Source organism: Ambystoma mexicanum, chromosome 1q (genome assembly GCF_040938575.1).
Source record: "Ambystoma mexicanum isolate Mex_15411 chromosome 1q, UKY_AmexF1_1, whole genome shotgun sequence".
Classification (NCBI taxonomy): Eukaryota; Metazoa; Chordata; class Amphibia; order Caudata; family Ambystomatidae; genus Ambystoma; species Ambystoma mexicanum.
In genome coordinates, this window is record NC_090922.1 from 265123945 (window position 1) to 265148740 (window position 24796).

The 24796-nt window shown below is 46.1% G+C and overlaps 1 protein-coding gene across 2 annotated transcripts in view; it reads left to right on the plus strand.

Moving 5' to 3' along the window:
* The window catches only part of PLCG2 (phospholipase C gamma 2), a 953330-nt gene that overhangs the window by 742926 nt on the left and 185608 nt on the right, over window positions 1-24796 (plus strand). For both annotated transcript variants that reach the window (XM_069638435.1, XM_069638443.1), the window contains exon 22: window positions 18035-18144. In XM_069638435.1, coding sequence (XP_069494536.1) covers window positions 18035-18144 — 110 coding nt within the window. The remainder of the gene's footprint in view (window positions 1-18034; window positions 18145-24796) is intronic.

Here is a 24796-nt window from a genome sequence, read left to right on the forward strand (position 1 = left end):
CATGTTTGTTTTACCTTCGATTCCCATAAATAAATGCCATGTCAAAGTAAGTGGAACTTGCCTGGACTTTCGCTGCAAAAATATGCCCTCCACCTGCACAATCCAAGGCCTGCTTCCCAGCACACACACATTTGAAATTTCGTTCATTTCTCTGTTACCCAAGCATGCATACATCTAGTCAGTTCTCTCGTTCACTCTTGCAGACACAAGCAACACTCACTCATTCACTTACAGATACAAACACTTGCATGCACGCATACATACATACTTATATACGTACATATATATATACAATATTCTGGATATATGAATTTGTCAGGATGTATTTTACAGTTAGATTTGTTCAACTGAATGATGAACATTTTTAGAATTCTGTGTCTTGTGTGAATCAGTTATTGGCACATTAGATTAATCGTGACACATGTGGTCCTTGGTTTCCTTGTGAAAAACTGTGTGGCTCCCATGCCCACTGGGGCTTAATTTTTCATCTGATACCATAGCCCATTCAGGCAGAACCTTCATTTCTACGTACTTATTTAATCTCATTGTGCTGGGCTGCTCTTCATTTGTATTATGTTCATTTTTCTTTCTTTCAATTTGCAGTTTGGAAAGTAAAGGAAATATCTACATAGCCTTTGTTTATTTAGTCCAGGCTTTCGATCAGGTGGACAGGGATCAGCCGTGGAGGAAACTGTTCCTCTGGAATTGCCCCAAACCCCTATTGGCTCCACTGAAAGCCATCCAAACAGGAAAAATCCTCAGGGTCTGAATGAACAGGGAAGTACTACTATCAAAAGGAATCGACAGTGATCAAGGCCTAAAACAGGGATGTCCGTTGGCCCCGGCCCTCTTCAATTTATTCTTGGCAGACTTTGGCAAGCAAGAAATGTTTTCGCCTACATTGGGAGATAGGGCAGCTAATTGGCTCTTGTACTCGGATGATATAGTGTTGCTCAACCAGACTGCGATTGGGCTACAGCGATCACTCGGTAAGTTGGAGGAGTACGCTAGGGCCAACGACCTGCTGATAAATACGGACCAAACCAAAATAAGAGTGTTGATTAATCGCAGCTGGATAGAAACTGACCATGGAACTCCAGCGCATGCTTGCGAATCAGGCTATTATTATAGAAAAGAAATGTGGGCGATTTTCACTTTTACCAGGCCTGGAATTATATAAATTGAAGGTGGTGGCGACCTTGACTTATGTGGCCGAGACCATGTTGTTTATCCTGGATCATCTATGGTCGGCACTAGAGGGAGTATTCTGGAACGGGTTTTGAGGGTGCAGCATTCTACTCCTATTCATGTCCTTAGGCAAGAACTGAGGTTAATTTCCTTGAAAGGACAAGTGTCTTGCAAAAGTCTTGCACTCTACCGGGAATATTTTTTTTTAAGGTCCAGCAGTAATCTTTGACATACTGAAAACTGAAATGTGTAAAAATAGGAGAAAGAATCTAAAGGCCTGGGTTTCTTTGTGCAGAGAGACGCTTGAAAATGCGGACATGGAATGTAATCCGATGGCTGTTAAAAAAAAAAACTATGGGAATGGGACTTGATAGACACCTAGAAGGGTTACTAGTCAATTTTAATTGTTGGACCACCTGTGCCATGAGGCAAGGGTGGTGGGAACTGTTCCAATATACCTTTCAAGTTCCGAAACAGCCACTACAGGGGGCAATTGATGAGAATACGTTTAAACTTGCTGCCAACAAAGGAGACAATGGCTGTAATAAATCGAGGCGCAGTGAGAGATCTGCAATGCCGTTTTTGTAAGAAGGAGGAGGCCGTAGAATCTCTACACCATTTATTGCTGTTTTGCACTGGGTTAACTGAGGAGAGGACAAGGCATTTCAAAAGCTTTGTAGCTACACTAAGCACTTTAGCACGAGACGAATGGTGGGCGGTTTTATTAAGTGGTGATAGGTTTTCACTGGTTTTAGCCACTGTAAAATACACTATGGCAGTTTTTGGAGAAGAATTTTAGACACTGGAGTTTTTTTTTAACTTATTTTTATTATTTTCATCGTTGGAGCATCAACATCACATGTAAATACAAAACAGTAGCTATAGCGATACACAACATTCAAGCTTGACTAGACCCCTCTTCAAAACCCTTCAGGTGTCCAACTGTCCACAGCACCTGCTATTCCGTCACCCACCACTGCCCCATTCCTGTCCAAATACAGTCTCACTAGACGTGGCTTAAAGGTCAGGGCCGGGAATTCTTGGTTGAATTCGAGTAGGGGTGTCCAAGCTGTCTGAAATTGAAGCAACTTTCCTCCTTTGCCGACAAAACTCTCTCGGCCACTAATATGTCCCAAACCTTAACCCACCAGCGCCCTATGTCCTGGCCTTCTACCGTTTCCCAGCACCGGGCAATAGTGATACCTGCTGCCAGCAACAGGTAAGTCATTAACTTTGCTTGGGCACCCGCCTTTGTATCCCCTCACATGGCGCACCGAACAATATAGGCTTTGGGCACATCGGTAGGCGGCTACTTTTAATGTCATCCATCAGTTACACTATATTCTCCCAGAATGCATGCATCAGCGGGCATTCCCACCACATATGAAAGTATGAGCCCTGGTCCCTACACTTCGCCATTTTTTTTTTTTTTTTTTTTATTTTTTATTTGTTTATATAGCGCTATAGCCCGCGGGTATCAGAACGCTTACATATAGACAGGACAACAAAAGAATGAAGACGGGACTAGGCGGGAGAGGCCTAAATTAAATCAGAGTGATACAATGTGTTTCCAGGATTTACTTAAAAAGTAGGGTTTTCAGTTTTTTCCTGAAGTTAAGGTAGTTGGGCTCAAGTTTTAGTGAAGTGGGTAGGTCGTTCCATTTACCGATGACTATTGTCGGGAAAGCCTTGCCAAGGCCATGTTGTTTTTTAGTAGTAATGGTTTGTAGTTTGCCTGTATTTGATGATCTAAGGCTCCTAGATGGTTCGTACCATTTAAACTGTTTCTTGAGGTAGGCCGGGGCTGTGCCATAAAGGCAGCGATGTACTATGGTGAGAGACTTGAAAGAAATTCTCTCCTCCATAGCCAACCAGTGGAGGGCTTTCCTTTCTCCGGAGATGTGTTCTCTCCATGATTTTCCAGTGATCGTTCTGATGGCGTTGTTTTGGATGGTTTGACATCTTTTCAGGCACTTGCTGTTGGCTCCCAAGAGTAGGGAGTTTCCGTAGTCCAATCTAGATAGAATAGTGGCCCTAGCAATGATGGAACTATTCTTTTGGTCTAACAGTGGCCTGATCTTTCTAAGGAGAATTTGATGGTATTGGCAGTTTTTTATAAGGTAGTTTGTGTGTGCTTCAGCTCCAAGGGAGGCTTGAAGATACACACCTAGGGTCTTTACTTTTGCTGATATTGGGATCTGGATGTTTTTGATGGTAAATGAATTAAAGGCAGGGCTCAATTTCTTTCTGGCTTGAGTGGATCCGAAGATCATGAGCTCGGTCTTAGAGCCATTTAGGCACATCCAATTTTCTTTCATCCAGTGTTCGATGGTGTTGTAAAGGATAGTAAGTTTATCATTGTCTATTTGGTGGTTCCCACTGAGTTCAAATACCAGTTGGGTATCGTCAGCGAAGTTGGTAAAAAATATGCCCATCTGGGATAGCATGGTGCATAGGCATCGCATATAAAGGTTAAAGAGTAATGGGGAGAAACTGGCTCCCTGAGGGACCCCGCAGTCAACTAGCTTGGCGCTAGATGCTTTGCCATTAGGTAGGGGGCACAGGGCCTGGAAATGGTGGATCTGTACTGGCGGTAATACCACCGGAATAGCAATTTCAACGCACACTCATTATTCTTCACACATTTAGAAGAGGCGCGGGCTCTAGCCCATATCTCCAGCCAGGCTACATCATCTAGCTGCAAGCCTAAGTCTGTCTCCCAGCGGGGCATGTATTCCGGGCGATGCAGTGACAGGAGGTCCTCTTGCAACATTCTGTATAGTTTCAAGATCGCTCCCTTTTGTTAGTCTCATGTTAAGTTCTAGTGGGCTCAGGGGTCGTGTGACCTTCTCTCTTGTTTCAGGGTGCGTAATCCATTGGCGGATCTGGGCGTATGAGAACCTGTCCCTCTCTGTGAGTTTTAATTCTTTTTTACACTCATCAAAAGTGCGCAGGTGGCCTTCCACCAATAACTGACCGAGCATGGGAAGCCCTCCTTCTTTCCAGCTCCTAAACGCTCCTGGTGGAATACCTGGAGCAAAGTTGGGGTTACCAAAAACCGGGGAGAGTGGACCCATTCCCCTAGCAATCTTCTTCCTCCGCAGAACCCCATCCCATACCTTCAGAGTGAGTTTCGTCAAAGAGAGGAGGCTAGACGACTGCTTATTTGCTAGGTGCGGAATAAAGGGTAATAAGCGCAAGGGCTTTGCTCCTGCTCTACCTTCATCCACCTTGGTGTCAGAGGCTCAGCCGACCACTTGGGCAAATTAGTTAGTTGGGCTGCTTCAGCTTATCTCAGTATATCAGGGAGCCCTAAACCACCCAGTCCAGAGCCCCCCATAATCACCCTCTTCGAGATCCTGGATATTTTCCTCTGCCAAATAAAGCCCAGCAGTTTACGTTGTAGCTTTTCTAATAAAGGTTTTGGGACCTCCACTGGGAGATATGAACAACAATATAACAAGCGGGGGAGAAGGTTCATCTTGACAGCAGTGATTCGACCCATTAGCGAAATTTCTTGACCCGCCCACCTTTCCAGATCCTGTTCTAGTGACTTAACCATGGGAGGGAAGTTGGCCCCATAGAGGTCCTTCAGAGCAGCCGTTAAGTGAACCCCTAGATAGGCTCTAGAAGTTGTGTTCCAGCGAATCGGACAGATGGCCTAAATCGCCCTAACTCTTGTGGAGTGAGGCCCACCCCGAGGGCCATTGATTTCCCAAAATTGATGTCAAACCTCGCTACTCGCCCAAAAGCTCACAGTGTCTGTAACACTGCCTGTAAGGATGGGATGATGTTTGTAATGGATAAGAGCACATCATCGGCATATAATGAGATCTTATGAGGCGAGTCTTGCACCATCGGGCCTTGTATTGACTTATTTCCCTGTATATGTTGTGCCATTGGCTCCATAATAAGGGCGAATAAGAAGGGTGAGAGCGGGCATCCCTGACGTGTCCCACATTGATTGATTGATTGATTTATTTATTTATAAAGCGCTTTACACCAAGGCGAGAGGGACATGTGAGACACATGTGAGACACATGTGAGAAGAACCGGGGGTGACCGCTCCCGATTCACCTGGACGGAGGTACTCGGGCGCACTAATTGGCAGCTATCGCTCTCCTGAACTGGGGGCCAAAAGGTTACATGTAATAATGTCCCCTCAGAAATATCGGCATGCAAAAAAATTGCAGAAAAATTGCTGTTTTTTGTGTGGACATTATTACATGGAACATGAGGGGGACACCCCTGTAACCCCCAAACCCTTTTTTATTTTTCATGGGGAGCGGGCGACTCCCCCACAATCCCCACCTGCCCCTGTCCCTATATATGGTTGCTGTATATAATGTCGTCACAACCTTTTCCCGGCGACATTATATACAGCAACCATATATATATAGGGATATTATTACCTGACACTGGACAAAAGCAAATGCCTCCAGCGTCAGGTGCATAAAGGACCAATCCACCCTGTCAAATGCTTTTGTAGCATCCAGGACAAGAAGAGCCAGTTTTTCATCGCTTCTGTTTACTAGGGCCTGGAGTTTCTGCTGTACCTCAAGTAGTGATGCCGCTTGTTCCGGCGTTTGGTCTTCCATCTCCCCCAGTCTCTGTTCCATTTTCATCACCCTTTGATCTGTGTTCTAATTTCGTGGTGTGCTCCGTCATGCAGCTGTGGAATTCAGATTTAATGTACAGCAATAATGCCTGGACGTCTTCTTTAGTGGAAAGATGACTCACCCAGACCCAGCGAGGCACGGGGTGGAGATTTGGGAGTATTTGGCTTTCTCCCCTTTTCCGCTGGAAGCAACATGGTGGATATGTTCCCACTCGTCTGGGTCTTTGAGTGTTTGGACATGGTGTCAGGTTTTTGAAGCGTAGATGGACCTATGGGAAGGCTCCTCGGGGGGGCGGCAGATGTTTATGGTAGGAGCGCCAGTAGAGCCTTGTTCCTTGTGTCCCATGGTCTCCGGCTCTGCGGCCATGCAGAATGTCCAACAATTGGAGCGTTCCAGGAGCGTATTGTCACTTAGGGAGAGCCTTCTATAGGACTTGCTTTGGAGCCAGGATTGGCTTATAGCTATAGGTAAGTGGTGGGGTCTGCTATCTCCTTCGTTGCACCAGATGCAGTGAGGTCACTTTCAGGAAGCCGGGAGCTAGGGTGACATGGGTACTGTAAGTCCGGGGCTAGGAGATGGCAGAGGGGTATCCAGCGACGTGCACCTTTGCTTTCACTGTATGGCCCAGCTCAGTAGCCTAATAGTGCCAGGGAACCACATATCCTGTCTCCGTCGGCCACTTAGTTGGGATTAGAGGAGAGCAGATAGGCACTTCCAGCACCCAGAAGGGGGTAAGCAATTGTAGGTTATCTCAAAAGCAGTCCCTTACTTTAAAAGTGCACCACTCTTCAGCATATAAGTGATGCAAGGAGCATTCCTTCCCAGATTGGTCAATGCAGTATTGCAGGTGCTCATCTCGTCCTCAGAAGCTCCCCTCCTCCCCCCCGGAAGTCTCCAGCGAAGTCAGCGAGTAGCGGTAAGCCCAGCTGAGCTGCCTGCCTCACAGATCACGCCCAGCTGAGGGATATGTTCCACGGCTCACGGAGGAGCCAAATTATCATGTCAGGCTGACAGCCCACTGATCCGGAATCTGCATCAGGACTAGCGGTAAGTGAGCGAGAGTCTGCGGCCCCAGGGGCGGGGGGGAGCACTGCTGGAGGCACGGGTAGGCTGGCAAGCGGAGCACTCTGACCGGGACAGTATAGAAGACGTTGGAGGGTGGGGGGCCGGGCTTCCCCTTCGAGTAGCATTAAATCCATGCCCCCTGTGGGATCCTGAAAGGAGCCGGCTGCTCCAAAATCATACGCTCCCTGGAGGTCTAGGTCATAGCGTTCCGAGTGCGCCTGCCTGCCATCTTGAAGACCTCCTCCGCACTCAGGACCCGGAGTCGCTTCGAAAGGGTCATATGAGACGTACAGCAGGAATTTCAGGGGGCCTCTAGCCGCAACAGCCTCCCAGCACCTTCCGACAGCAAAGGTCATAGTCTCGCTTCTCGGGAACCGCCAGGGACGGTATATTAATTGAAATTCATCAGCGCTCAGCACAGAGGCCATTAGCAGAGCAGCCACATCGGTGGTGCTGTAGGCCACGCCCCCATTTTATGAGGTTTTATGGAATGATGTGATAGCTTAATCGAAACAATTGAAATGCTTTGTTTTTTCATCTTGTTTTTTTTCTTTTATTCCAATGGAAGGTTGGATTGTTTTAATAATGTATTGTTGCTAAATGGTTTTTTAATAAACTAATAATGCAACCAAAAAAAATTGAACTTTGACTGTCATCACATTTTTGATGTAGTCATGATTGTTTACAGTACTTTCGCACTTTGCATTTCATAACATTATTTATTTAATGATTAGCAAAGGGATGAATGCACAAGTTTTATTCATGTTTGTGTAATTAGATCAACGTTTGTTCAATTTGGAATATTATGTTTTTCATAGTTATTTGCTATGATATCTTTTTCAAGTATAAAATGGCTGCTATGGTGCCTTCCTTACAGCTAATGGATTTGAATTGTAGTCCCTCTTCAGTGTTGCCAGAGCTAGCCTCAGTGAAGCAACACTGCATGAGCTCTGCGATCCATTTTTAGCGCAGGCCACATTCCTTTTGGCAGAGAGCCTACTTTGAGATTTTTTTAAACTAAATATGATTTTATAAATGTATTCAGCTAATAGTTATTTGCACCTTATATTTAAATAACTGCCTTCTTTTAGTGCCTGCCCATGTCTGTGTATATATGATTATATTTGTATGAAAAAGCTTTCTCAGTGTCCCTCCTCCCCCGGTCTCTTGTAGTGCCTAGTAGCAGTTGACAAAAGTCTTGCCTAATTCTAAAGCGCATGGGAATGAAGGAAGGCACTAGCTCCTTCCCAACATTCTCCCCTTTCGTTACTTCCACAGTAACTAACTCATCCCCACTGACATATCTACAACCCCAAAAATATTATTTTGAGTTTTGCTGTTTATTGTATAACAAGGTGTTTTAGATCCCCCAATTGATACCATCATCTTTGCACTATTAGGGACTATATTAACACAACTTTGGAGACCCAATTGGCACGTGAAGAAGAGGACCAAGAAGAATATGATAGCAGGCACCAGTATTTTTACTGCTGACCCCAGCAGACGGGACTCAATAAAAGGCAAGCGATGACCAATCTGTGTTCTGAAATTCACATTCTTTCTTCATTTGAACACCTAGATTGTGCACCGCCTCGATGACGTGGGATAGTGACCCATTCTCAGCATCCTCTGGAGGTATAAAAGTACAGCAGCTGATTCCCAATTTTTTGCACACTCCTGCTTCTATGGCTGTTAGCAAATCCAACATGTAGCGGTTCTGCATCGTCACGAGTCTTAATGCACGAAGTGCTACTATGATGGCGTTGAACCCATTCTCTGTGTCCTTTGCCAGCTGGACTAGCTCCCATCGGACTAGCTGCACCAACTTGGCGTTAGCAGCTGCTTGTACCCCAGGAGCCAAAAAATATGAAAAGAAAGTCTCTGCTGAGCTAAAAAGTCGATACTCATCAGGTATTCCTCTGAGCAGTGCGGAAGAGTCCTTTGAGACATTGGGCCTCATAAAGAGTCCATCGGTAACCGAGGCGGTAGAACCGCCTGGTTACCGCCGGACTCGTATTACCATTCCGCCTCTGTGATTCCCGGAATTACCGGGGCATTACAACCCCGGTGTCCCGGGAATTCCGGAGGCGGAATGGTGTAAATCCCCATTCCCATTGAGTCCTATGGGACTCGATGGGAATTGGGAACATGGAAACACCGGCATCATCTCGTGATGGTGCCGGTGTTTCCTCATCCACCTGCAGGCGGGCGGTGGTAAACCTGCCAGGTCAGACCTGGCGGGAACGCCACCTTCCGCCTGCAGGACTCGGGATCGTGCGGTCCGGAATTAACAGTGGCAGCGGGTTTACCCCCACTGTTATTTCCGGACCGCCCGACCTGTAATGAGGCCCATTGGGGCCTCATTACAAGGTCGGTGGTAAGGGATTTCCGGCACCGGTAAGGACACCGGTGCCGGTAATCACTTACCACCCTATTCCAAGGTCCCTTAGCGGGTCCCTTCCTTAACGCCTGGTTTTACTGGACGTTATGGAAGGGACCCATTAAGGGACTTCAGAGCTAATAACGGTACCGCAAATTGCGGTACCGTTATTAGCTCCATCCCCATTCCCATTGAGCCCTATGGGGGCTCGAATGGGGAATGGTTCCCGGAATGCGAACTTACCGGGTCCTCCAAGGTTGGAATGACCCGGTAAGTCCCTATTTCGGTTACCCGGACCAGGAATGCGGTAAGGGGGTAGCCATGGTGCTATGTCTCTATGTATTCACATTGGCTTCTCCATTATTGCAATCCATGTCAGCCTGGTGATGTATTGGGACCATGTTTGTGAACACATAGGGCCTCATTACGACTTTTGTGGAATGGGTTAACGGGCTCCGCTAATGGAGGCGGACCCGTTAAACCCATTCTGCAAAATTACGAGGTCCGCGAGGGGACCAGGGAGCTAACAACGGGCTGGTCGTAATCAGCCCGTTGTTAGCTCCCGCTCCCATTCCCATTGAGCCCTATAGGGTCTCAATGGGAATGGGGAAGGTCCGGGCCTGGGTTCCCAGTAGGAGGAATTACCGGTCCCTCCGAACTCGGAATGGCCCGTAATTCCCCATTCAGGGAATCCGGACCTGATTTTGGAGGCAGCCATGGCACTAATAGCGCCATGGCTGCCTCCAAAGTCGTAATGAGGCCCATAGTCTCTACTTGAGCTATTGCTTTTCCACTGTGCTCCATCAGTCCATCTCCCGGGCACGTCACTGTGGTGCCCTGCCATTTGTCGTTGACATGTGAGTAACCTCCCAAGGAAAAATATGATACTTTTAGACACTGGCTGTATTTCGTGTTACCATTGCATAACGCTGTTTCTAGATCAATGCTCCTCAACTGCACGCTGTGTGCCTGGAATGTGCCCTTTATGCTACATAGTGCAAGATAATGATAATGTTGTGTTATTTATATAGCGCCTTTAGCCAAAGCACTTTACGGAGCACATATTTACATACAATATCACCCAACTGAAATTGGCACTCATTTATCGACCTCGGAAGGATGAAAGGCTGAGTTGGCCATGCCAGGATTCGAACCTGCGACCTGCAGATCACGCTCAGATTGCAGCAGCTAGCGCTCAACCCGCTGATCTATCTTACCGGCCTTGTGCCAGGAATTGTGCCTCTGTAATTGGGACTGGATGTGGAGCTAAAACCTTAGGTGCCCCTGTTGCATGCGGAATAAGTGCACACACGTAACAGCTTTCATTTATCACATTCCTTCCTGCAGTGCGTATATCGGAGTGCAGCTATTGGAGGATTCTGGGTACTTCCCGTTTCATTCGTCTAAGAAAACTTGTAGGGGAGGCCAGCAAAAATTGAGACATTTTGTATTTCTTTTTTATAGACATATTCATATTAGCATTATTTTCCAACTGTCCATACCCCCCTTTATATGGCCACCCCATATAACAGACATACCTTCATCCACTCCAACAACCAGGACCAGTGTCACACAAAACAATATAATACTAAAAGAATATACTGCATAATTCCTAGAACAAATAACATTTATCTTAACTTTAACCCTACATAACAGAGAGGTTTGAACTTGTCAGTCAGGCATCCTTGCTTATTGCTGGAGAGGAGAAAAAAGGTTATCAAGAAAAAGAGAGAGAGAGGGGGAGAGAAAAAGAGAGTGAGAGAGAAAAGAAGGGAGAGAGGGAGGGAGAAGGAGAGGGAGAACAAAATCAAAAAATTGAAAAAAGATAAAAAAAAATAAAAGAGCAATATAAAATGAAAAAAATGAAAATAAATGAAAATATCAGGTGTGTGCCACTGCACACCACACTGGCATGGATCCTTTCGAAATGTATCTTCTTTGGCTATGTCCTTATTGAGCTTTGCCTTGTCACAGGTGCTCTTCGGACATCCGAGAGATGCACCCCAATATCTTAACTACTTCACACAGATGGCGAGAGGAGTACAGAACACCACCCCATAAGGACCTTGAAACTTGGGGGTGATCAGTTCCCCATGTAATAATGGTCCAGTTGTAATATGGACAATGTTGTGTATGGAACCATGGTCTCACTTTCTACAGGGGTGGTCACTACTTCTCCCCGTTTACCGCGCACCTCCTCCCCATCTCCTTGTCAATTATTGATGACCCATCAACATATAGTATGTCTCCTTCCATCAATGCATGAGCCATTCATCAGGGTAGGAAAAGAAATAAAACACCTGTGTACACCTGTGTATAATCTGGAGTTGCTAAAACAGGGGCCATGCAAATAGCTTCGTTTAAGTCCTCAATTTGTCTATTCATTCCATCATTTCATTTCAGTTTACTTTCAAGTCTTCTGTCCTTCCTTGAGACTGTGTAACAGCAGCCTTGTTTAGACTGCGTAGTCTAGGATCCATGCCCTACAATAATTACATAAGCCTAGAAACTGCTGCATTTCCTTGACAGTAATGGGCCTACGGATGGCGGGTACTGCTGCTGCCCTATCTGGCAATATTAGTACCTCCTGTTGGAAGTATTGTAGCTTCTTTTTATCTACCTTGTACCCTTTGGGAGCCAGAAATTGCAATAATGCAACAGAATGTCTCCTGCACCGTTGTTCATTTTCACTGTATACCAACATATCATCCACATACTGGATGACTGTGCTAGGCACCTGCCTTCAATGTAATCTGTACTGGGTCACATCTCTCAGTAACCCAACATCATGTGGATTAACAGTCCATAATTGTGTTGGCACATATCGCATGTCCTCCTAATAAAATAAAGGCTGGGTCATCACTGCCATCAGGGGGCACTGCACCTTCCTATACTGCACCGCGATATCACAGGGGATGCAGATTTCCAAAATGATCTCCCCATTTTGCTCACTGTCCTCAAATAACTCCTCATCAGTCATTTGCTTTGATTGTACTGTTGGTTCTACGCATAGTACTGTGCGCCACTCGCATCCATCCTGGTCTGTTCCAATCAGGACTACTCTTTTGTCTGACACTAGTAGTCCTTGCAAATCTAATGACAATATTGTTCCTGCCACCATCTCGGGTGGCACCATGGATTGGAAAATAAAATCTGTGTGTACTCGCCAACATTTTGTCGCAATCTGAGGCGCTGCTTTTACTAATACCTTCATATCATAGAAAAATATGTCCGAGACCACAGGGACCCCACGGACTACTGACTCCCTTGCCATTGCATTGATTATTACCATTGCTCGAGCTACACACATCCCTGGAGTGAAACACACTGCCACTTGATCTGTGAATCATATAGTTATATTTAATTTACTGAGCAGATCCCTACCCAAAAAGTTCACAGGGGAACACTCTGAATATAACAAGGGGGGTTGTACTACCTTCCCTCCCACTTTTATATCCAGCCTCAGTGTATGGAACCGTAGAACTAGCCCCAGATAATCCCTGTTTTAACTGATAATGGAAAGTTCCCCTCCATAATGCATGATTTAGTAGCACCTGAATTTACCATAAATATAAATTGCTTGTTTCCTATTTCTGCCTCCACCAAGGGCTCCTCTTCAAGGTGTGCGGTTGTCAATAGGATTGGACAAGCAAGTGCTCTCTGTGGGCTGTCCTAATAAGAATATGTATTTGTCCCGGGGAATGAAAAAGGGCCACCCCGCCATTGTAACTCCTCGTAATGGGGCGCCTGCTCCCCCTACCACCCTGTTAAACTGTGTTCCCTCACCATGCTGTAATTGTTGCCCATGTTGCCCTTGCCTGTCAGCCCCATAAGGGAACTGATTTTGACCCCCTCGCCCAAATTGCTGTTGTCCCATTCCTTGAGGCCCTTGGAACCCCTGCCCTGGAGGTGATGGCCCATAATGAAATCCCATCCCAGGCATGTTCCGTTCCTGCATTCCCTTGCAAAATGCACCCATCTCTCGCAATACCAGCACTGTGATGTTCCCAATCCTCCTCCCCGGGGCCCTGTCCCCCCCAAAGCCTCCTGCTCTTGCGCCTCGAAATTCTCCTCTTCCCCTTGGCGCTCCTTCAAACTGTCTCTGTGGGTTGGGGTACTGTGCTCCGCACCCCATTGTCCCTATCCTCCTTCACCCCATAGTGCCGCAATTGTAGCATTCACAATTTGTTGAGTGTCTCCTGTCCTTTCCCGCTGAACCGGTGCCATCACTGGTGCTTAGATGACAACCTTATTTAGTTTCTTTTCCGCTAGTGTTGCCTCGTCCGTTTGCCACTTCTGGGCTGTCTCCCTGTCCCGCTCCTTGATTCTCTTAAAATGGTGGACTATTATACTTTGTATCGCCGCCCACCCTTTGGATTCAACTCCCACAATTTTATCAATTTTATCTAGTGCCTTTTGGTGCTCTTTTGGTAATTCCCTCTTTATGATAAAATAGAAAAATGGTACTGAATGGTCCCATAGCCCTCCTGTCTCAACTCTCCAACCTAATAAACCTAACTTCGGCTCATCATCATCCATTGTACATTACATTAAGTCAGGGTATCTCGGTATATTTTTCGTAGGGCATCCCATACCCTTGCCCTTACCTCATTAAAGGCTGCTCAATCATGTTCATTATCTGCAAGACTTACCCAAGCCCTTGCCCATATGTCCCCAGCCTGGTCCCCAACTATGACGACCAGTAAACTCTTAAGGTCTCCTAGTGCGAAGGCTATCCCTACTGTTTGTTTTTCAAATTCATAGATCCATTTACTAGATCCGGCTATAAGCTGGGGGAGAGATTTAATCCAATTATTTTTGTCCATTTGAGGCCATGGCACATACTGAGTTATCCCTACTACTTTATGTATAAGTAGTATCTGCATAGTTATTTTGTTATTCTTCTGATCTTTTACTACCACCATTAAATCGGGTCTATTCCTTGGTCTATCCCGCCTCACTGCCTGCTGTGGCAGGGACGGGTTTATTGCCGCCTCTTCTCCTTGATCTCCTTCTTGCCCTCCCTCTTCATTATTTCTACCACCTTGATCTTCCCCTCCATTTGTCCTTGCTTCTTCTACTTGTTGTCCCAGGACCGTCCATACCCACTGCCCATCATCTTTTTCAACACAAACATTTCTTATTGCCCCAGGCACCTGTATTTCTGGTGATACTTCTTCAGGTTCTTGTAACCTGACTAACCTTTCCCGCAACGCTCTTAACTTGTTGTCTGTCTACCTGTGAACCATCTGGGTACACTGATGCTACGGGCATGTTGGCACTTTGGTTATGTGAAGATGCAAATGCTCTTGCATTGACTCCCCTAGTTGCTAATCCTGATCATTCTGTTGTTGACACGCTCTCTACCACTGGAGGCATATAGACTGGGTGTGTATACCCTACTGCAGGTTTAGGCGTTACAGGGTATATCCCCTTACATTGGATCTCTTTTTCATTTTCCTCATCTTCCATATCCTCGAATAATCGCCACAGATCTAAAATCTCTTTTCTTTTTGGGAATGTTTTCCCTTTATATTTTGTTGCTAAAAAGATGGACATTTTTTCTAGCATGTTTCTGTTATGGGTGCCCTGCTCTGGCCAAGAGCAGGACAGCCCCTCTTCCTTTGTTTCTACTATCCATTGTTTGTGGACTTATTTGTTCTGTCACAATACAGTGGCAGGACCCTATGCATGTGTTTTACTGGGGTTTCTTCCTCCATAATATTGCGCTTGTCCCTAATGCTTCACTTAGACCATACTGCTATGATGCACACGCTGCTACCTGTTACACAAAAATACAGATCAACCCTCTTTTTCCCCACCCCCTTATTTTTCCACTTTGATTTCACCCACACACACACCGCGACTCATCCACCTTCCTTCCTTTTTTACCACAAAAGACAGCAAGAGAAAATATAAAAAAATAATTGACTAAAATCCAGGCCCATTCCTTATAGCGAGCCACTACTTTTTTTCCTTATATCCTTGTAATACCACCTTCCCATCTTTTTTAATATGCAGAGGAGCCCATTGCTTTTATCGTCATAAAAGAATAATGCGTGGTACTACCTTCTCAACCTATTATGGCTGAGGATCCCTTACATCCCAGTCTGTATACGCTGAGGCTCCCGTTTTCCATGATAAGAAGTAGAAAAACAGAAAAACGCGACAATTTCAGTACATAACCCACCTCCTATCCAATCTACTCCTTAACACATCACCTGAAATACTATCCAATCTATTCCTTAATACATCACAGAAAGTCCTATTCCATTTATTCCACTGACCTTGTACACCATTCACATCACCATACATTTATACATACACATCCCCTTGTTGTTATCACTTGCAAGAGTATACTTACATGTCCCTGTTTCACTTGAGTTTTCTTCCGTTATGAAGTCCCAATGCTGACCTGTCTCTCTGGAGCCACTCCCTGCTTTAGTGAGCAGAGAGGATTTCTATTAAAATGGCTTAGGGGGTATCCCTTATCACGCTCAAACCAGAGTAAATAACACCACTCTAGGGAGGTAAGGCCAAGAGTCTATCTTGCAAGGATAACAAATGTATTCTTTACAGAAATAAGGATAGGAGCAAATAACTCTGCTGCCTGAACATTCTCTTCTGTCCCTCAACCGTCCCATTCACCTGCAAACGGGAGCCAGACAAGAGCTTATATACTCTTAACTTGCTGTAGTGGCATCTCTGGATATGGGCATGGCTCAATCCCACACTTTCCTGCTTCCATACAAGGGATGCTCCAGTCTTCCTTCCTTCATGGTCTGCGATTTCTGTTTAGGACATGCTACTTTACATATTACTACCTTAGACACATACAGACAGCGGAGGTTTACAAACCTTGAGGCCTAGCCCCGAGAAAAACTAAACATTTCTCGAACTAATTTTCATTCATACTCCACTCATCTTACTCATATTTCTATCTGGTCTTATAATCTCCATTTAAACCGCGTTTTCATAATTTTGTATGTTGTGCATGAGTATGTAAACACTAATTTTAGCAAGCATGGGCTTTTGACAGAAAGCAGACAACTGGTGAGCCACTTCGTGTGCTTTGTCAGAGCTAGCCTCAGTGAAGCAACACTGCATGAGCTCTGCGATCCATTTTTAGCTCAGGCCACATTCCTTTTGGCATGGCAGAGAGTCTGCTTTGATATTTTTAAAACTAAATATGATTTTACAAATGTATTCATCTAATAGTTATTTGCACCTTATATTTAAATAACCGCCTTCTTTTAGTTCCTGCCCATGTCTTGGAATATATGATTATATTTGCTTGAAAAAGCGTTCTCAGTTTTCCTCCTCTCCCGGTCTCTTGTAGTGCCTAGAAGCAGTCAACAGAAGTCTTGCCTAATTCTAAAGCGCTTGGGAATGAAGGAAGGTGCTAGCTCGTTCCCAACAAGAATTAGAGATGGGGTTGGTCGGACTCACTTTCATGGCAGCATGGGTTGTGGCAGTCCTTTGGTGCAAACACAGGAACAGTCCAGTAACTTATCCGGAGGATGGATCATCATTAGAGATGTGGGGCTGTGGCTGACCAGGCCTAGACAGGACCAGACGGGGCCTTCATGTGGGCCTTCGGTGGATGGGCTGGCTCCTGCCACCCGGTGCCACCAATTGGCAGATTAAGTAAAGGGCAGCCAATGGTGTGGGAGTAGGCTCAGCACCCTCATGGGGTTAGGTCAGCCATTTTAAGAAAGGCAAAGAAACATCAGGGCCTGTGAAGGAAAATAAAAAAGATAGAGCCCTTAAGCTTTGGTACTGCCTGAAAGTTTCTCTGGTGATAATGCATCGTAATAGTCAATTAAGCACAAACATGTTTCATTTTCCTGAACAAATGAAGGTGTGTGTCATCACGCGGCGAAAGGATGAAAAATTCAGAATAACTTTAATGCTTTGTAAACCAAAGCATGGGGCGGTGCACGGAATGATCAAAGCCGTGCATTGGGTTACCGTCTATGTAGGACCCACAATGAGTAGGAGCTGAGGTTGATTTTAGAAGGACCTCATCATCTACCTGCTGCTTGTTAATAGGACTCACAATTCTCTCCTATAACCACAAGTCCACAACCTAAAATAAACATTTATTTTACAAAAACTTTATCCCTTGGACTTTTTTTATATGTTTTTGCATACACCAGTATCATAGTATGCCACCTTTGTGCCAAATAATTACAAATTGGCTCATTTGTGCATGTTGGAATTCATGGATGTGGCCATGGTTTTGCTGAAGCAAGATGGTGGTTCATGTACTCCTTTTGTGATTTGAATGAAGACTGTGTTCAGCCGATCCTTGACATCCACGCAGTAAAGCCAAACATGCATCTACCATTTTGCAGTCTTTTGGGTGAATTTCATATTCTACTGATCAAAATGTGTCCATTGGAAAACATACTCAAAAGCACAGTTAATAAGCATTGACTTCATGTCAGTTTTCTTCAGTTTTCAGTTCTTGTGTGAGCAAAAGTCTTCTCTGGGCTGTGAATGGGAATCTTTTCTTTGGGTGCATTAGGCTCTAATTGTGTCACTGATAATTTCACAGCAACATAACAAGGGTTACAAAACTCTTTGAAGTCTTTTAAGAAACAAAGTTAAAGCCCCTCAGTACATTTGTTGTCAATCTAGATCTTCATGCAAGATAATTCAATAAATGAAAAGGAAGTTGGGGTCCTAATGTTCAGACAACTGTGAATGAATTGATCAGACTGCATACATCCCCTAAGTCTATCGCATTAAATTGTCCTTACTTTTCCTTTCTTAAAAGCCCCAGGGAACTGTGAGGGCTTTGTATGGCTACATTGCGGAGAGGAAAGATGAGCTGAGCTTTTGTGAAGGGGCTCTGATCCATAATGTTACAAAGGAGCAAGGAGGCTGGTAAGACGCTATATGTGGTCAAACGTTTTAAGATTGACTGAACCTTTCTCAATTTGTGTATGTTGAAAAATGCTTAATTTGTCAGACTTTTGTCTAAAAAGTAGCAGCTTGAATTGTAACAGAGAGGAGGTGACTTCAGCATCCTTTTTAACTTTATCAATGGAGATGCATTGGGGTCCAGCACTGTGTAGCAGTAACGCGTTTACATCTTATACAGATCAATGATTTAAGCATTACCCAAAGGAAGCCCGGCACGTACCGAGTGGCATTGAAAACATTACCTTTGGCAAACATTTGTGACATTCTTTACCTGAGTACTCAAAATCCATAAAAACGTTATGTAGGTTCATGGGAGAAAATCACACATGTCGTAGGTGATGCCTGGCGAAGTGCTAACCCTTCAACATTCATTCGCTATTTATTAGTAACAGATCAGTCTCTGTGATGGAGATATGACAAGTCAAAGAAATTGGAGTCAAGGATAAAGACTCAGAGGAACGAATGGCTGTCTATTTCCCTCAGTGCACAGTCTTTAAGGGTGCTCTCACTTTGCTTAGCCCGTTTGCCCTTTTGTTTATGCCATGAGCTGCCCTCCAGAAGTCACAGGATTAGTGTGCTAGTGATGAATACAACCAGTGATATTTGTTTTGCGTTTGTCGTTGCCTGAAACCTTATTACGTCCTGGGAATTTAGAACATCCTGGAATCCTGATGAAACTCTTTGATATGTCACTGTGCCAATGAATGTGCTGTGATGTAGCTGGTGGGGTTCAAAGACCAAGCCAACAGAGAAACCCTGAATTCAAAGTGGTTTGCCTGGGAGCTATAACAGTGTGGGGGAAATAGTACACTGGTACAGAATAAAGTGCAAATGAAAATGTGTCAAGTAGATCCGGTGGTTTCTAAGTACAATTAAGGGAAACCCAAAGTTCAGAATGTCTCTCAGGAGGCATTGGGGCACCATCTTGGAAAGTGAAAATAGTGCACAAATAAAAGCCTTCCACAAAACAGTTTCTAGTTCTCTGGTACTTGCCGCCCACTAACTTCCACAAGCAAGCATTGAGATAATTACTGGTTTCACAAGGTTGTCTCCCCTTTCATTCTCTTTCTCCTTCCTTCTTATCTCTGCTGACAGTGGGTGGGGCATGTATATAAACAATAGGTGTGCCCCAGTGTGCAGGCGTGGGCGGGGGCAATATAAACATTAAATACAAGAAACCTCAGACAGGAACCCATGCACAAGACAGTCCTAAATTCTGTCAATGATTTTATGGTTGAATCTCCATCTTATTTATAAGGCATATGCTTTGAAGGAAAGTCACAGGAACGACAGAGCCAAAGAAAAAAACCTAAGGAGTACATGAAAATAGATTTATTATACAAAGAAACATATTATTTAACGTATTTCAAAAATGCTTTTTACAAGTTTTTAAAAAAAAACAACATAACAAAAGATGAAAAGGAGACATACAACAAAGCATATGTACATTATGATTTCAACAAATAATTAGAATAGAAAATAATGCAATGAGACAATTAGTAAAAAGAACAGAGAAAACCACAAAAAGGCAGTTATGCCTGTTGGGTTTTAACCAGGGTGTGTAAAAAATTACCCTGGTTAGTACAGAATTGAATTATTCATAATCAACTAATGACATGTAGTTATTTTGCCATATCATTGACTGACAATGGGTGGGGCTACACAGTAATTCCCAGGGTGTGGTCTTTGAGGTAGTGCTTTCTCTACCATATCAGGGGAAGCAGGTCCCTAAGCGTCCACCTTGGTACTTCCCAGAGCTGTGATGAACCAGGAATGGAGCGCAGACACAGGGGACTCATGGTGTTGGCCATACAGTTTTATTCAATGGAAACAGGGTTGGAAAATGCCTCACTGTCCTTATCCTAGAAGGTATTACCCTACCTCAACCAAACTCTAAGCGCCTTTCATGTGTCAAGATGTCCAAAAGCAAAATGTCCTGTGTCTGAAATCCTATCCTAGCCCTCACACACTAAAAGTAACTCTAAGGTGCTAAGGGTAATGTCTATGGGCCTCATTACGACCCAGGCGGTAAGTTACCGCCTGGGCCGTGACTTTACCACCATGGCGTAAACTACGTTTACGCCATGGTGGTTGGCGGACTTACCGCCCCATTCCGACCTTGGCGGGGCGGTAAGTCCCCAATCCCCATTTACCCTTCCCATTTTTGCCCCATAGGGCATAATGGGAGTGGGGAAGGCATTAATTACGCCACCGTAAATTACGGTGGCGTAATTAACTCCATGGTCCCTTAGCGCCATGGATTTTAACACCTGCTAAAAGCAGGTGTTAAAAGCGCCATGGCGCTAGGGGACCTCGTAATTGGCGGTAAGGGGTCGGCGCAGCTAACGCTGGCGTAAACCCCTTACCGCCAGGGTCGTAATGAGGCCCTATGACTTGCAAAGTGTCAAAATCTTGAAGTTCAACAAAAAGGCGTACATCCAACAAAGTTTCAAATTAATAATGCTCACAGTTCCACGGCATCACTCCCTTCCCCAGGTTCCTCTTCACCAAACAAAAGTTCAAAAGAATAACCAAGTTCTTTGTAGCTCAAGAGGATAACGCCCCTCCTCTTGATGTAGCAACTTTTTCCATGGGAAATGTCTCCCTTCCCCAAGTCTTTCCCACATTCAATGTAATGCAAAAATCCTAAGGGCATGAAACTTCCATAGGATTCTCTGACTGACACAACACCTGGTATACTCCCCTGCCAGGTTCTTTCATATAGTTTCTTGATGCAATGTGGGTGCAGGTCCTAGACTCGCAAGACACCCGGTCTACTCTCCTGCCAGGTTCTTTTCACTCATTCATCACAGCTCAGAATCCTTAGTGCATGGGTCTTCCTTTGGATTCTTTTATTTGCAAAAAGCCTGGCATACTCCCCTGCCAGGTTCTCTTTACTCATTCATCACAATTGACTGTGCCTGGTATTCTCCTTTACCAGGCCTTTTCACATTCATTTTCTTTCTGTCTTATATTTGCCACACATTTTCCCCCACGTGTGTCTTTTAACATTGCAGTGGGTCCCAGACCCTTTTCCATGTACTTCTTATCTTATTATCAAATGTCACTGTGGCTCTATTCACCTGCTAAAGCTTTCCCCAGTTCTCACACTGCATCTCCCTCAGTAGGCGGTAAACTATCCAAAGTGCCGCGGCTCCCCTTTTCCTCTCAGCGTGCTCACCGGTTCTCAGAAGGCAGCTTCGGGGTCCTTTGCATCACTTCTGTCAGTCGGCGGTTTGTCGTCGGGTCTGTGAAGCCCTTCATTCACTCAACGGCATTCACCACACTGCCGGCTCCCCTTGCCAGCCTCTTCCCTTCCCGGCATCTCATTGACTGTGCTCCGACCCATGAGCGTCTCTAGGTTCCTTGGCCTCCCAGAACTTGCCAGGATCGTCTGCTTCCCTTGGTCATTCCGACTCGTGTCGGAAACACCGAAACTCCTGTGCCACCAGGCCCAGTCCTTCCAGTCTCTTTCCTCGGCAGACCTCACACTAGCTGGGTAAGTAGACGAACTCCATGTGTTATAGTGGATATCACAAGATCGGTGGGTACCTGTTTGTCTTGCTGAAGGTCTTTGGTTGGCAGCCAGACTGTCTGTTCTTCTCCGAAGCTAGTGTAACGCGGGTAGCCAGTCCAAACCTAAACCCAAACTTAGCAACTGGGCGGAGGATGAACCGACTCCCAACGTCACGGTGTGCTTTACCCCTGATTATCGTGACGTCAGGACAGTGCGAGCACTGGCAGGGGGAGCAGAGAATGGTTTGTCCTTCCGTAGCAGTAGAAGAAATATCCGGTAGCAGGCGGGTCTTGTCCACGGCGGTTAGGTACCAGGCAGGCAAGGGGGAGTTCGCAGACAAGCACCAAGGAAGAGGCAGGCAAGGCAGGAGCGCAGAAGGACTGGGGGAGAACAAGCTGATTATGGTCAAAAGGACAGGTAGGGAACTGATAGGGTCTGGCAGGTAAGGATAATGGCCAGGGGAACCGAAGGGAACCAGGAGGGAGCAACCTGATAGAGGACACTGACCAGGGAAACAGAATTGAACCAGGAGAGCAACCAGGTGGAAGGGAATGGGCCCAGGACACAGATTAGAACCAGGAGATCAGCAGGTAAAAGGTAATGGCCTGGAACAGGTGTAAACCAACGGGATAGGGGAGCGGAGCGAAAACACGGTCTGGGCAAAACCGCGTTGAGACGCGATAGAACATGGCCTGGACTCATTTTATAGGGCTGCCAGCACCTGAGAGGCTTGTACCGCAATCCGCCTCGTTCCCAGGTGCTGGCGAGCCCAGAACGAGGCTTGAGAAGCAAGCCCTCGTTGCTCCGAGTGCCCAATACACTGCGCATGCGCGGGCGCGAGGACACGAGCGACCGCGCATGCGCAGCGAAACATAACGCCGGACTCCCGGAATACCCCGGGGAGCCGAACCCCAAGAGCGGAAGCGAGGATAGAGCCGCCAGGAGGGAGCCGATCGGGCAGGAGCGGAAAGACCAGACCGCCGGGTGAGTGGCATGACACTATGACCCCCCCCAGAAAGACCCGGGGCCCCAGGTTTCCAAGGAAACCGCTGATAGAACTCGCGGATAAGACGGGGAGCGTGCACATGAACATGTGGTTCCCAGGTGCGATCGCAAGCCGGGTATCCCTTCCAGTCCACCAAATAGTGAAGCACACCCCGACGTAAACGCGAGTCACAAATCTCCTGAACCTCAAATTCGGGAAACCCCTGTACCTGGACAGAGGCAGGACGAGGACTTGCACGTCCATACTCGTCAACCACATAGGGCTTCAGGAGGGAAACATGGAAAACGGGATGAATCCGCCAGGAAGGGGGTAGCTGAAGACGAAAGGCCACAGAGGACAAGCGCTGAATGACCCTGAATGGACCAAAATAACGAGGTGCTAGCTTGATAGGGAGGTTACGAAGAGGTAGATTCTTTGAAGATAACCAAACCCGATCCCCCACCTGGAAATCGGGTTCCAGGGTTCGACCCCTGTCTGCTTGTCTCTTCATGCGCTCCCGTGCCTCCGTCAGGGTCCCACGTGCCAACTCGTGTGCCTCTGTATGGTGGATACCAAATGATCAGCAGAAGGAACGGTACTGGGCAACACTGGACGAAAAGGCAGCAGTTTGGGGTGTTGACCCGTAGAACAGTAGAATGGACTCACCCCGATAGAGGCATGTATGGAGTTGTTATAGGAGACCTCCGCCAGATCCAGAAGCGATCTCCAGTTGGATTGCGTGGCGTTAGCATAACACCGAAGATAGTCCTCCAGGGTTTGGTTAGTCCTCTCTGTCTGACCGTTGGTCTGAGGGTGGTAACCGGAACTCAATGCTCTACGAATGCCAAGATGATCACACAGGTTGGACCAAAAGGAGGAAAGGAACTGAGGCCCCCTATCCGAGATAATCTTCTCAGGTAAGCCATGTAGGCGATATATTTCATGCAAAAAGGCAGATGCCATTTGAGCGGCTGTGGGTATCGCATGGAAAGAAATGAAATGGGCGAGCTTGGTGAAGCAGTCCACTACCACCATAATACAGGTACATCCGTCTGAGGGTGGTAACTCGACGATAAAGTCAGTTGCAATGGTGTGCCAAGGATATGGCGGTATTTCAGAGGGTCGTAACAACCCCAATGGACGCCTCCTGGGAGCCTTGATCTGGGCGCAGACCGGACAACTCTTCACGTATTCATTGACTTCTCGAGCCCAGCCGGGCCACCAAAACTGTCTGGATACGAAATCTTGGGTGGCTCGGACTCCACGATGTCCTCCGATGCACGAGTCATGAAAGCCATGTAGTATAGACTTGCGAACCGTGCCCCTTGGGATGTACAGTCTCCCTCGATAGAAGAGTAGACCATCACGTTCCGTGACCAACGTCCTCCTACGGAGAGTCGTTCTTTCAGGATCCATCAAAGTCTCCCGTTGAATGGTCTGAAGATAGGGAGAGAAAGTCAACAGAAAATGACTAGGCGAGATTAAGGGCATTTCGAGACCGGAATCCTCCCCTCCCTTATCCAAAGAACGAGACAAGGCGTCAGCCTTCAGATTGGAAGTGCAAGGTATGTACGTTATGTTGAAGACATAGGGAGAAAAGAAAAAGGCCCATCGGGCCTGACGTGGCGTGCGACACTGCAAGGAACGAAGATACTGTAGGTTTCGGTGATCGGTGCGCACCTCCACCGGAAAGCGGCCCCCAAGCAGATGATGTCTCCATTCTTCGAAGGCAGTCTTGATGGCCAACAGCTCCCTTTCTATGACCGCATAGTTTCTTTCACTGGGAGTTAATTTACGAGAGTAGTAGGCCACAGGGTGTTCGAAGGAAGTAAGTCCATCCTGTTGGAGAAGAACGGCTCCCACAGCAAAATCTGAAGCATCAGCCTCCACAATATAAGGCAGCTCGTCTTGAGGATGGCGCAAAACTGGAGCGGAGCAGAAAGCCGTCTTCAAAGAATCGAATGCCAGCGCGGCGTGAGAATCCCATTGAAATAGAACCTTGTTACTGGTCAGTCTAGTAAGGGGAGCCGTAATCCGAGAAAAGGACGGGATAAAACGCCGATAAAAATTGGCGAATCCCAAAAACCGCTGAAGTGACTTAACATCATGAG